Source organism: Anabrus simplex, chromosome 2 (assembly GCF_040414725.1).
Source record: "Anabrus simplex isolate iqAnaSimp1 chromosome 2, ASM4041472v1, whole genome shotgun sequence".
In the NCBI taxonomy this organism is placed as follows: domain Eukaryota; kingdom Metazoa; phylum Arthropoda; class Insecta; order Orthoptera; family Tettigoniidae; genus Anabrus; species Anabrus simplex.
Window position 1 is genome coordinate 978,033,620 of NC_090266.1, and position 15,540 is coordinate 978,049,159.

At 36.2% G+C, this 15,540-nt stretch overlaps 1 protein-coding gene across 2 annotated transcripts in view; it reads right to left on the bottom strand.

The window, feature by feature from the left end:
- The window catches only part of LOC136864592 (histone lysine demethylase PHF8), a 557,749-nt gene that overhangs the window by 317,357 nt on the left and 224,852 nt on the right, over positions 1-15,540 (bottom strand). For both annotated transcript variants that reach the window (XM_067141799.2, XM_067141798.2), the window contains one exon: positions 13,425-13,626. In XM_067141799.2, the coding sequence (XP_066997900.1) occupies positions 13,425-13,626 (202 nt within the window). The remainder of the gene's footprint in view (positions 1-13,424; positions 13,627-15,540) is intronic.

Here is a 15,540-nt window from a genome sequence, read left to right on the forward strand (position 1 = left end):
TTGTCAATTATTACTAGTGTGTCATCAACATAACGTAGCCAGAGATTTAATCCATTGATGTTATTTATTATTTTGCTGTTTTCGAGGTTTTCCATATAAATTTCAGCAAGTATTCCGGATAAAGGGTCTCCCATGGCTAGGCCTTCCTGTTTGTATATTTTATTGTTGAAAGTGAAAAAGTTGTTTTGTAAGACGAAGTTTAGTACTTTTAAGAATTCTTCTATTTCTATTTTGCTTAAATTGCTATGTTTGGAAAGATTGTTTTTTATTATTTCTATAGTTTTTTTAGCGGGAATGTTTGAATACATGTTAATGACATCGAAAGAGCACAGTGTGTGATTAGGTTTTAAGTTAAATTTTTTGAGAGTTTCACATAGTTCTATTGAATTTTTGGGGTGTGTGTTATGGAATTTGAAATGTTTTTTGAGAAATTTCTGGAGGTATTGTGAGGTTTTATATGTCGGGCTATTTTGGCTGTTTATGATTGGTCGAATGGGAACGTCCTTTTTATGTACCTTCGGTAGTGATCTGACGGTGGGTAGTTTGGGGTTCATATAAATGAGACTTTGGTATTCATGTTCATTAAATAAAAATGAAGAGTTTTTTAAAAGTGTTTTTAGATTACGTTGAGTTTTTGTAGTGGGATCCTTTGAGATTATTGTGTAGGTCTCATTAGAGAAGAACTCCTCTGTTTTATGAATGTAATCTTGTTTTTTCATTAAGACTACAGTATTGCCTTGTCGGCTTTAGTTATTATTATGTTATTAGTGTCCACTTTTTTTCTTAATTCTTGGATCTGTTTTAGTGAGGACGAGTTATTTTTGTTAAAAATTTCTTTTACAACGGCAGGTAATTTCTTTTTAATTTCGTATTTTATGTCGTTTTGTTTGTCTGTTGGAATTTGTTTATTTATGTTTGTTTCAGCTTCGGCTATTGTAGCGATTATATCTTCTGCTTTATGTGGGTTGGGCCAATTATGTTTTAAGCCTTGGTTGAATAAACGTGTTTCTTTATCTGTGAAGGTGACGTCGGATAGATTAATTGTAGTTGGAATATTGTTCCATGGAGAGGGGGATATTTTTATATTACTGTTCCGGTTTATTGATTTTGCTTTTTCTTCTTTTAAGTGTGTCAATTTACGATTTAGTGTTTCTTGTTTTTTGTTCAATGCAATATGTATTTTATATGTAATGTGTTGTTGATAAGAAATCATTTCTAGCAGTGATAACGATTGCGCGATAATCAAATGTTCGCGATAAAGTTGTGTATTTAATAAGGATTTCTTTCTGTACAATAGTTTTATCTCATTTTTGAGCCAAAGGTTGTTGATTTTGTTTTGAATATCGTTAGATTTATGTTTCGGAATGTTTTTCCTTTGAGTCGATTTTAGAAATTTTGGCACTAGATTGGATCTTACACATTCTTTTAGAAATTGAATATCTTTTGAGATATTGCTAATTTTTGTTTTATGGTTTAGATACTTGTTTTTATTAGCCTGGTTGGCTTTATTATTACAAGTGATGAAAATCATTTTTCGTCCGTATTGAAAGTTTCATAAACTGTATATAGGATAATATTTTTTGTTTATTTCCACCTATTCAATACATTACAAGATGTTGGCATTTACTTTAAAACATTAATCAGATGAGACATGTTTCGCCTCCTACTGTGAGGCATCCTCAGTCATTATCAAAAACATTATTTTACCAGGCATCTGGTTAAAGATATTCAAAAATGTGTTTGATGATTATACGAGTGGTAAGATTTACGTTTGTTATAAACATGTTCATGAAGTAACTAAAAATCTAATATATTGATAAAAACATATGTAGTTCTTTGTTGAATAGGACTTGTTTGATTGTACTATAGTAAAAGAAGGTGGCTTGAAGCCGTAGTCATTAATAGATGTCTAATACATAGTGGAAGGCATAAAATATCAGTTCTATGAGAATATACATTACATTCAATTGATACTAAAAACTAGAGGATTCATAGGTAGTACATATAAAATGTTCAATGAAATAACTAAAGATCTAATAAAATGATAAACACATATGTAGTTCTTTGTTGATTAGGACGTCGTATGATTGTACGGCTTAAAGCCGTAGTCATTAATAGATGTCTAATACATAGTGGAAGGCATATGAAATCAGTTCAATGAGAATATATAATACAATCAATTGATACATAAAAACTGGTAGATTCATAAGCAGTACATTTAAAAATGAAGGCGTCATGTGACTATAAATGACAGTTGATGGCTTAAAGCCGTAGTCAAAGTTTAAAGTATAGGTCAATAACTGCTAATATATGGTAAAAAGATATAAGTCAAAATATAAAGCTTAGTATAAAAAATATGAAAGAAAAACATTCCAATTGCTTGACGTTGGCATGCATTTGTCCGTGATATTTATTGGTCAACAGTTCGTAGGTTATTTTAAATTTATTAGGCAAGATTGCGTTGACAAGAAGTTCACCAGATGTTTATAGTTGGCCTAATTTGTATTAAGTCATCAAGAAAGTTGCAGAGATGATGATGGGTGGAAATTCTCAACGGTGATTTGGTTTTTTGACGTGAAGGTTGGAGAGCTGTTGTGTTCTTCTTCGATGACAATATATTTTATAAAACGTTGATTTTAATAATTTATACTATTGAAGAGTATTATGGAAGTTTGATGAGGCTGTTGAATTATTGTTGTTATAGATTGGTTCTGAAATGAAGAAAAAACTGTAGTTAATTTTGACGAGAATGAAAGAAAACAGGGGAAGGTTTTGTTTAAGTGTTGTTAGTGAGAAAATGTTGGTGCTTACCTATGGCGTTGTAGGCCCGTTTGACAAGCTGTGTGAGGCGCTATTAGGATAATAATGGTCACTAACGGTTTTTACTCCTTGTGTTGTACGTATGTCGTCTGGCCAGAGGGGGATGGGTAGGAGGGGGCGGAGTTGTAGGCTTGTGATTCGTGAACGGGAGGGAGTTGTGAATAGTAGGGGAAGCGGAGGGGCGTGTATCATTTATGGGTTTATGAACCACAAATCAATTAATTTTCTTGACATCACAATAACAAGAACTTCCAATAAGTTTGATTTCCAAATTTACAGAAAACCCTCATTCACACCTTTAACTATTAAACAAAGTTCCCTTCATCCACAATCACACAAACAGTCCTCATTTTATAGTATAGTGTACAGAGCTCTAAAAATTCCCCTTTCAGCAACCAATTTAAAAAAAGAAATAAATACAATAAAAGAAATAGCCACTTTTAATGGATATAATCCCTCTATCATAGACAAACTAATTAATGAAGTTAAATTGAAACTATCCATAAACCTCTCCCCAATAAAAAATGAAAAATCAAAGTTCGCAACCTTTACATACACCAACCCAATCATACACCAAGTAACCAACACCTTAAAAAATCAAGAGATCAAAATAGCTTTCAAAACTCAAAATTCAAACCAAAAAATGTTCTTCAACCATAATACAATAAATTCAGAAAATAATAAATACTCAGGCTCTGGTATCTATAGATTAAAATGTAACGAGTGCCTCAGCTCATACATCGGACAAACAGGAAGAAGCTTCATAACTAGGTACACAGAACATTTCAATGCTCAGAAACATAATAAACACTCAGCAATGAGCAATCACATGAAAGAAACGGGGCACAACTTTACCACAATTGAACAGGACCTTCAAATTTTAAAAACAATAAAAAAAGGTAGACTTATGACCGAATTCGGAAATTTATACATATTTTTGGACCAAAAATTCAATGCTAATAAGAATTTAAATGATCCAATAGACAATAGAAGCCCTTTATATGACCAAATAGTAACATTATTCAAAAATGTAAACCTTCAGGACAAAAAGCTTTTTAATATTTTCAAAACAGTATCAACAAACACCCCTACGTCAACAAATACATCATACCCCCCTCCGCCTCCCATCTTACGTAATTCCCCTCCACGTGCCATTCATAAACCCATAAATGATACACGCCCCTCCGCTTCCCCTACTATTCACAACTCCCTCCCGTTCACGAATCACAAGCCTACAACTCCGCCCCCTCCTACCCATCCCCCTCTGGCCAGACGACATACGTACAACACAAGGAGTAAAAACCGTTAGTGACCATTATTATCCTAATAGCGCCTCACACAGCTTGTCAAACGGGCCTACAACGCCATAGGTAAGCACCAACATTTTCTCACTAACAACACTTAAACAAAACCTTCCCATGTTTTCTTTCATTCTCGTCAAAATTAACTACAGTTTTTTCTTCATTTCAGAACCAATCTATAACAACAATAATTCAACAGCCTCATCAAACTTCCATAATACTCTTCAATAGTATAAATTATTAAAATCAATGTTTTATAAAATATATTGTCATCGAAGAAGAACACAACAGCTCTCCAACCTTCATGTCAAAAAACCAAATCACCGTTGAGAATTTCCACCCATCATCATCTCTGCAACTTTCTTGATGACTTAATACAAATTAGGCCAACTACAAACATCTGGTGAACTTCATGTCAACGCAATCTTGCCGAATAAATTTAAAATAACGTACGAACTGTTGACCAATAAATATCACGGACAAATGCATGCCAACGTCAAGTAACTTTTGTCAAGCAATTGGAATGTTTTTCCTTCATATTTTTTATACTAAGCTTTATATTTTGACTTATATCTTTTTACCATATATTAGCAGTTATTGACCTATACTTTAAACTTTGACTACGGCTTTAAGCCATCAACTGTCATTTATAGTCACATGACGCCTTCATTTTAAAATGTACTGCTTATGAATCTACCAGTTTTTATGTTTCAATTGATTGTATTATATATTCTCATTGAACTGATTTCATATGCCTTCCACTATGTATTAGACATCTATTAATGACTACGGCTTTAAGCCGTACAATCATACGACGTCCTAATCAACAAAGAACTACATATGTTCTTATCATTTTATTAGATCTTTAGTTATTTCATTGAACATTTTATATGTACTACCTATGAATCCACTAGTTTTTAGTATCAACTGAATGTAATGTATATTCTCATAGAACTGATATTTTATGCCTTCCACTATGTATTAGACATCTATTAATGACTACGGCTTCAAGCCGCCTTCATTTACTATAGTACAATCAAACAAGTCCTATTCAACAAAGAACTACATATGTTTTTATCAATGTATTAGATTTTTAGTTACTTCATGAACATGTTTATAACAAACGTAAATCTTACCACTCGTATAATCATCAAACACATTTTTGAATATCTTTAACCAGATGCCTGGTAAAATAATGTTTTTGATAATGACTGAGGATGCCTCACAGTAGGAGGCGAAACATGTCTCATCTGATTAATGTTTTAAAGTAAATGCCAACATCTTGTAATGTATTGAATAGGTGGAAATAAACAAAACATATTATCCTATATACAGTTTATGAAACTTTCAATACAGACGAAAAATGATTTTCATCACTTGTAAGACTAAATTGATGTCGGTAGGTAAGAAATTCAACAGAATTGAATGTCAGCTTGGTGATACAAAGCTAGAACAGGTAGATAATTTCAAGTATTTAGGTTGTGTGTTCACCGAGGATGGTAATATAGTAAGTGAGATTGAATCAAGGTGTCGTAATGCTAATGCAGTGAGTTCGCAGTTGCGATCAACAGTATTCTGTAAGAAGGAAGTCAGCTCCCAGACGAAACTATCTTTACATCGCTCTGTTTTCAGACCAACCTTGCTTTACAGGAGCGAAAGCTGGGTGGACTCAGGATATCTTATTCGTAAGTTAGAAGTAACACACATGAAAGTAGCAAGAATGAGGAGAAAAAGGCTAATTTAGGAATGAACTCGATGGATGAAGCTGTAGGCATAAACTGGCTTCGGTGGTGGGGTCATGTGAGGCGAATGGAGGAGGATAGGTTACCTAGGAGAATAATGGACTTTGTTATGGAGGGCAGGAGAAGTAGAGGTAGACCAAGACGACGATGGTTAGACTCAGTTTCTAACGATTTAAAGATAGGAGGTATAGATCCAAATGAGGCCACAACACTAGTTGCAAATCGAGGATTGTGGCGACATATAGTAAATTCACAGAGGCTTGCAGACTGAATGCTGAAAGGCATAACAGTCTATAATGATAATGTATGTATGTATGTATGTATGTATGTATGTATGTATGTATGTCAAAGATGTCTGAAAGCTGTCTTCTCACATGTGCAGTGCTATTCCTAGACATGATTTTTCAAAATCACCCCATTCCAAGACTATGGAGACACTGGACGCAAAAGAATCACTTGGGATATAATGCTGACTGATTACATTAAGAGGTTCTCCTATATGCCACCATATGGTGTTGGGGAAAAAATGGCAGAACATGGCAGGTAGTTTGTAGCAGTACTTATGGCCAGACTAGGTACATCCTCACAGAGTACAAATGCAGGATGCATTTCTTTGGGGAGAATATAATCTGACAAGTATAAAACAAAGTCTCTCAAGGTGAATGAATCCGAGAAAACTAGGTAGCTACAGGCATGCCAACCTGACAGAGGGATTACCAACTTTACAGATTTTGGTGCAGACAACTTGAAAAGTAAGATGGCTAGCTGTATACGGACTTCTACAGGCTCGGGTTTGACTCAGGTCTAAAACTAACTAGGCGATATGGTGGCTATTTGCCAACCTGACAGAGGGGTTGCCAATCTTAGAGAGACAAATTCAATGCTTATGAGACTCCAGATTTAACTGACTTACTGGGCAATATGGCTGATATACACTGGGACAATTAGAGACAGTTCTGGCATCACCAGCTGTCCTTTCCTGCACTAGCTTGTAGGCTTCCGGTGCAAGGCTATTAGCCAAGGTGGCTGCTGTACTTCACCTGTATAGAAAGTTTCATGCTCTCTTACGAAGGAACCATTCTTTTAGGTTGATTTCATACGGAGCTTTGTAACATCATGGTTATCAGGCCTGTGTACTCATAGGTACGTAGAATTTGTATGATAACCTGTGTTACTGTAGTAACTGTAGTAGTGTGTTAAAAATGTTTTAGTACATCAGTATTGCTTATAAAGAAATAACTATGGAGGGCAATGTCCAGGACTCTAAACTGAGCTCCAAGATGGTGACTAAACCTGATTCATATGGGACTAGGAAGGTGGTGTTAAGTGTAATAAGTACGCGTTGCTTATAAAAGAATAACTTGAAGGGCAACTTCAGGGAATCAGAGCTGAGCTCCAAGATGACGACTATACTGTATATGGGTCATACGGGACTTAGGAAGTGGTGTGATGATGATGATGATGATGATGATGATGATGATGATGCTTGTTGTGTAAAGGGGCCTAACATCTAAGTCATTGACCGCTAATGGTATGAAATGAAATAACAAATTAAAAGTCCAAAATCCTCCACTGACCAGAATTTAAACGTGAGGACGAAGAATGAATGGATGGATGTGAATTTAAAACAATCAGTGGATCTGACCTACAATGCCTCAAATGCGCAGAATCTGATGTAAAACAATAGTATTACTGACCAAGGGACTGCTTCTTTAGCACAATACTGAATCGATGATGCTTGTAGTCTAAAGGGGTCCAAAATCCAAGTCATCGGCTCCTTACTTACTGCTAGCAAAGTAGAACCATGGCATTTGTCATGTTGCAGTACTAATCAAAAGTAGCGTAGACTCGCGGTATTCCACACATTATGGTACTACTCACAGGTAATGAAATTCGCACATGTAACACAGACCTATGGTTTTTCGCACATTGCAGCGCCATTCACAGGCAACGCAAACCTATGGTGTTCTTTACATAAGTGTATTAACCACAGGGACTCTTACTATCCCGTGGTGTTCCTCGTATAGTGGGTACTAATCATAGGCAAGTCAGAACCATGGTGTCACTCATACAGTAGTACTAATCACAGGTACTGGAAAAGCCGACAGCGCACTCTGTGGCTACTAAACACAAACCTATTTTGTACCCAACTTAGTGGTACTACGCGCAAGTAAAAGCGAATCATGGTGTTCCCCGTATGGTGATACTAATTACAAGTAGTCTCATGTTTCTAATTCGATCATTGCTTGGTCGCCCCCGTAGTTACCTCTTACGACAGGCAGGGGATACCGTGGGTGTATTCTTCATCTGCGTCCGCCACCCACAGGGGGTTGTGTGTTTGGTCCGCTAGAGCCATTTAATTTCGTCCAAGTCTGCCGGCTAGCCGGTTAGGACCCCCTATCCGCCACCTGGGATGTGCCACGTGGGAGTATCACCTCTCCCCCTGCTACGCCAACGTAGTAGGTTTGTGCGAGAGGTGGTGTAAGACCTAATACATATGTATTGCTTATATAGGAATAATTTTGGAGGTCAATATGAAGGACTCTAAGCTGAGCTTGGAATTTGGAACAAGATGGTGAATATACACTTTTATTTTGGTAGATAGTGGTGTAAGTCTAATGAGTACACATTACTGTTATGAGCAGCTAATTTTGGGACAACTAATTTAGGGGAGGCTCACAACTTGTTATTTCAAGTTCAACACTCCAGGCTAACTTTGTAGAATCTTGTTTTAGTGCTACAAGGTACTATTTGGGTACTACAGAATCTGCTAAGGGTGCTATTGAACTTCTTTTGTACATGGCAGGACTTCTTTTGGGCATGATCAGACCATCTTGGTTGCTATAAGACATCGTCTTTTTTTTTTTTAAAAGCTCTTGTATTGTAAGTTGGAGGCTGATACTGAAAATGAAAATCTACAGCCTGTTTCCAGTCATTCGACCGGGTCAGCAATGGAATGAATGAATGAATGAATGAATGAATGAATGAATGAATGAAGCCCCCACCTAGCGGCGAGGATAGGAATTGTGCCGGCTGCCGAAGCCTGTCGCACTCCTCTGGGGCAATGATTAATGCATGACAGATGAAATGAAATGATACTGGAGAGAGTTGCTGGAATGAAATGAAAATGAAAACCTACAACCTGTTTTCCAGTCTTTGACCGGTTCAGGGATGTAATGAATGAAACATATATAGGCTGTTATTAAAATTGGGTCCCTACTCCCAAGGTGATTTATTAATGAGTGATAAATGCTATGAAATGATAATGGAGAGTGTTGCTGTCATGAAAGATGACAGGGAAAACCGGAGTACCCAGAGAAAAACCTGTCCTGCCTCAGCTTTGTCCAGCACAAATCTCATATGGGTGACCAGGATTTGAACCACGGGACCCAGCGATGAGAGGCCGGCACGCTGCCGCCTGAGCAACGGAGGCTGTGTGGAGGTTGATACTGTGAGTTGAAATTTTTTTTTAACAATATGCAGTGAGTTGCAGTAGCTACAGGCTTAAATGGAGGATGCAACAAAGCTTGTTTAGATGCTTTCTGTTTTCATTTTAAATACTTTATACCTCGACTCAACTGAGAATCAAACTTCCCGGTAGAAGAGGAGGAGGCAGAAGAAACAGAGGCATAGGCGAAGGAGGAGGAAGCGGATGCGTAAGTGGAGGAGGAGGTAGATGCGAAGGCACAGTTTAAGGTAAAAACAGAAGTTGAGGATAAAGTAGACATGGGAGAGTTGAGACATAATATAACCTATAGACGAAGAATAAATATAAAATTGGTTACTTCTTAAGCACTTGTACCCTACATGCCAGCAAATATACAGATAAAGAGCAGAAACGCTATGTGAAGATGTAAAGCAAGTAGAACGAAACACATTAAACTCAAGAACAGCTTTTTATGACGACCAGTTGAGAAGATACTGAATTTTTAATTCACGTTTCATTTCACCCACAAACCTATTTTTTACTCAGAACACTATTTAAAGTATCATCCAAAGCTTTCTTAATGTTCAAGGTCATTTTTACCTCAAAACTTAGAAAAGAATCAGTTTGGGATGAGTTGATATGCATCACCGGGTAGAGGATAATTCTTAACAAATTTTAAGATAAAAATCAGTCTTCTGCAATGAACAGTTGAAGAGATATTGAATTTTTAATTAAGGCTTGCTTTTACCCCTAATATATTTTGCCCGAGACTTTTTAATGTTAGAAGTAATTTCTTTCCTTAAAATTTAAAAAAGAAACAAGAAACAGGGGTGAGTTGATATATTAGTTGATATATACCACCTAATGGAGGATAATTCACACACACGTGTGCACACGCGCCGGCAAGTTTGAACCTGCAAACATAGTAATCTGGAAACAGACATTCTACTACCGATCCCTAAATTAATAATAATAGTACGGTTTGAACTACGATGTTCAAGCATTTCAATTTGATGCTATTCAGTCTGGCTGCATATCAGTTTCGATCTTCTATTTTACTACACGCCAGAGTACACTATCCTTACGATGGGAGAATTAATAACAAAAACAACAATTATTTGATGTTATTTAGGCTGCCTGTACATAGGTTTCAATGTTTTGTTCTACACACACATATTCTCAGTAGGTTTGAACCTGAAAACTTAGGAATCTACAGACCAACACATGACTAACAATGCTTAGAGGAATAATTACATGTTTACAACAACCATGTTCAAGCTTTTCAATTTGATGCCATTTAGGCTGCCTGCACATCAGTTTTGATGCTGTATTTTACTACACGCCAGCTTAACCCAATCGTTTCAAGTTTAATGGGTATTACGGAACCTGTTTTGGATGCTATAGTGCTTCTTTTGGGACTTGTGTTGTCCATGACAGGACGTCTTTTGGGTATGATCGGTACTTCTTGGGTGCTATAAGACATCGTACAGGTGGCTTTTTTAAGCTGTTGTACTATAGGCTGGAGGTTGACAGTGCGAGTGCTCATTTTTTTTACATCATTCCAGGAGGTGCAGTAGGTATGGGCTTATAGGGAGTATGCAACAAAGCTTGTTTAGATGCTTTGCCTTAGGGGCCGATGATCTTAGATGTTAGGCTCCTTTAAACAACAAGCATCATCATCATCATCATCATCATCATCAGATGCTTTGAGTTTTCATTTTTAAAGTACTTTACTCCTCAACCCAACTGAGAATCAGACTTTCCAGTAGAAGAAGAGGAAGCAGAAGTAGTTTAGGCGGAGGCAGACGTGAAGGCAGAGGTCGAGGTAGAGCAGAATTTGAAGTTGAGGTAGAAGTAGGGGTGTGAGGTTGAGGTAGAGGTAGGAGGGTTGGGGCATGATACAACCTACTATAAACGAAGAATAAATATACATTGGTTCTTTTCTAATTGCTTGTACCCTATATGTTTGCAAATATGCCGATAGAGAGCAGAAATGTTACGCGAAGATGTAGAGCAAGTAAAACGAAACATATTAAGCTCAAGAACAGCTTTCTGCGACAACGACCGGTTGAGGAGGTACTGAATTTTTAATTTAAGGGTTGTTTTCACCTTCAAACATTTTTTTTGCTAGTTGCTTTACGTCGCACCGACACAGATAGGTCTTATGGCGACAATGGGCTAGGAAAGGCCTAAGAATGGGAAGGAAGCGGCCATGGCCTTAATAAAGTACAGCCCCAGCATTTTCCTGGTGGGAAAATGGGAAACAACGGAAAACCATCTTCAGGGCTGCAAACTATTTCTTACTCTAAACACATTTTAAAGTATCATTCAGAGCTTTTTTAACATTCAAAGTTATCCCAAGACTTTGAAAAGTTTATATATATCACCGGTTAAGGGATAATTATTGGTTTTCTGTGACTAAATGTTTTATGAGATATTGAATATCTAAGTTACGGGTTGTTTTCGTCCTCAACCTAATTTTTACACTACAAGTTAATTTAAGTATCATCCAAGGCATGTATAATGTTAGAATAAATGTTTATCGTAATATTTTGAAAAACAGTTACGGTTGAGTTGACATGTATCACATGTTAGAGGATAATTTATGCACACATGGTAGGTCTGAACAGAAGTTAGGATTTTTTAATGAATAATAATCATAGTAATCAAACGGCTACAACTTCAATTAGGCTTTGAGCTTTGGCTACCATTAGACTGCTGCTTACGTACGAAATTTTTCGTTTTTTGCAGTCAGTAATACTACTTAAGTTGACTATACATCAGTTTCAATGTTTGAAGAGAGAGAGAGAGACCTTCAGTAGTCCGACAACACTCAACACGAATAAATAACATCTTAGTGGCCTCTTCACTTTACTAACAAGATTAAAGAAGGCTTATTTTAAGTCAAGATACTCCAATCAAGTTGTTGTTTTACTTCAACATTTGATCTCTTCGCTATGGACTACACCAAATCTTAAATCATCAATTACTTTTACAAGACAAATATCACGAGCCAAAGACTTCAACCTGTTGTTTTCTTTTTCAATTTTATAACATTATTTCCGAACAAGGTATAAATTAACCATTCTCATATCGTGGGAATGTATTTCCTAACATTCTGAAAAATGTCATACTTAAAAACTCAAAATAGACCACTGTTACTAATTGTAAGCCCTGAACTATATACCCTTGACACAACTATTTATCAACAGCTAACGGCTGTTATTGTTGTTATTCACAATAGTACCAAAAATGGTTTATTCAATCTTTCTTTTCAAATTCCCCTATTTTACGTTTGTAAACAAGTTAAGATACTCCAATCAAGTTGTCCATTTACGCCAAATGTTAAATCATCAATTACTTATTGCAAGCCAAAAATCTTGAACCTAAGACTTCAACCAGATAGTTTATAAATTTTCACGACTTTACTTCTGAATAAGGCCTCAATTAACATTCTCATACTGCTGGAATGTTTTTCCTAACATTCCAAACAATTGTAATATTTAAAAATTCAAAACTAATTGTACTATGAACCTTTGTCACAACTATTAATCAACACCCATGGTTGATACTGTTGTTATTCACAATACCAAAAACTGTTTTTCAATTTTCCTTTAGACTGCTCGTATTTTAAATATGTCAATATTAAATCTTAATCATTATATTTTAATTATAAATCAGGTGCCTGATTAAACCTTGAGGAGGTACAATGACTGAAGATGCCTCCCATGAAAGGAGAAACATGTCTCACATTTCGTAAGGTACTAAGGATCAAATCCTAATTGTACAAGACTATAACGTATTGAATAGGTGGTTAAATAATAAATTAATTAGCATCCTACAAGTATAGTAATCTTCAATACGGAACCACAATGATATTCATCACTTGCAATGCTCCTCTCAGCCGGTCCACAGCACAACAACCAATAATGAGCATTCCAGTCCTCAAAGAGTTTTGTTTTAAGAAGTGACATATACAGAACAGCTGTTCATATTCTATTTTCTAGAGGAAGTTAGCAGACATGTGTGTTCCAGGGATAAATCACATTAAAACATAGTTTCTCCAGTATAGTGTGATGATGAAATGTCTAGGAAAATCATGCTAAAAGTACACAATAAAAATCAGTAACTCACATCCTTATCTTGATTCCACTGCTTCAACGTAAAAATCAGCGATTTCACTCCAACCAGCAAAAAATTTGGCAATGTTGTACCTTGATTGTTTAAAGTTCGCATTTCTTGTAGTAAGGCCTTAGCTGCATACCAATTTGTTGCTTCAAAAGCAGGAAACCTGAACTTTCCAGGAGTACGAATTTTCTTCTCTATTTCATATACCCTAGAAATAGAATGCCACAATAAATGGAAGTAGACATGTTTTAAAATACAAGCATTATGCAGATTCAGAAAGAAGGAATAAGTCACATCAAGACTAATTCAGAATACAGAAGAACATCTCTTAAAACCTATTCCTATTAAGAAATTACCCTCTTTTAACACTTTCCACACTTCTCATTTTAGTTGTGCTTGGTTTAAGGATGTTGGAGATTTTTTTTTTTTTGTGGCTATATTCAGGATTTTACTGACAGATCTGGAGATTAATCACTGCCATGTACTTCTATTTGTGTTAATGAATCATCTTTCTTCTTTGCATTGAGGCATTTTATCTTTACATATAATATTAGCATCTCCTCACTGTATTTTATGAGTGTACTTTTTAGAAATAAAAAAATCATTAGTTTGTATAGGAAAACTGATAACTCAAATGAGAAATAGGAAAATATATGGTTACAATATGTCATAGGCATCAACATGGTCAGAAAAATTCAAGAACTATGCTATTCCTAGATTTTAGTTTGAGTAATCCTGTCTGGAATGGAATTTTCAGAACAACTTGGGAAAAGACAGACCAACATCACACACCTCACACATCCACCTGTTCTCTTTTTGTATCCCATGTTCATTTTTCCTACATCTGAACAGGCCTTTCACACTCCAGTTGGGAGTTTTCCGCTTCTCTGCGCTGGGCGTCTTGGATGGGAATTGCTTCATTGTCCCTCTGGGACAAAAGAGTACTGCGGTAAAGTACTCTGCTTGACAGCGACCAATAACCACATGTTTACAGGCAACACAAGTATTTTCCAATAGATGCTGCGACCCAGTGTATTTTGTACCCTACACTACACAATGAACAAATGTTACTTGTTTAAACTAAAAACCTGACATGATACAAATAGTTAAGTATGAAAACAAATGGCACACAGACTTTGCATGCATGGGAATGTTAGCTAACCAGAGCAGTGTTTGGGCGTAGAGGGGAAAGGAAATGGTGTTAATGCATAAGACAGGACAAACCACCCCTCAAACAGAAAACCATCGTGGAAAAATGTATAGACACCAGAGTTAATACATGAATGAAAGGTTTATCCTTTGTCCCACATGGAAACAAACTACACCAAAATATCATCTGATGGCCAGGCAAGCATCAATTATAGCAATGAGACAAAGTCTCTCATAGTGCATTGGCACTGCTGGTGGTTCCAAGTAGCCTACGCAGTGGCCTCCGCGGTATGCACTAGCCATGCGTCTTGATAGGCATGCTATTTACCAACTGATGAGCCTGACTTGGCACACTGGGGCGAAACGCTGGCAACCAGGAAAGAGCTCGAAAATTGGTAATGTCCAAAAACGGACCAACTATATTGGTATTACAGCAAAAATTAGCGTATTTTATTTTACGTTTAATTATGTGAAATAGAAATATTTATCATACCCAGTTAAAATTTTAACGCAGGTTGAACAAAAAAAGACAAGGTATTTTTTTCCGTTTCCAACCAAGTGCTCACTTTGAAAATTCAATGCTTTAAAAGTATTGATCTGATCGTTACCAAACTTTAATACGTCTTAAAATAACTCAATGTTCATCTGTACACCAAGTATTTTTTTTATCTGAAATAAAGCCACCCTATTCACACAGGGGGTAAACAATCAACGAAGCCTTCGCCCTTTAGGCAAAAAGAGACACATTTCATCTCCAAGATTCTATCCACAGGCAAGAAGAATTATGCTAGCCAGCGATGTGTGTTATGTCAGGAAAAGAAAGTTGTTAGCAAAGATGTAAGAACAATTTGCAATGCCTGCAGAAATGTACCCTTGTGCTTCAGCCCTTGCCTCCAGGCATAACATACTAAACTCAACATTTAGAGGTATGATACAAATATATTCTATTAATATTAGGGAAAGGTTTTTGTTC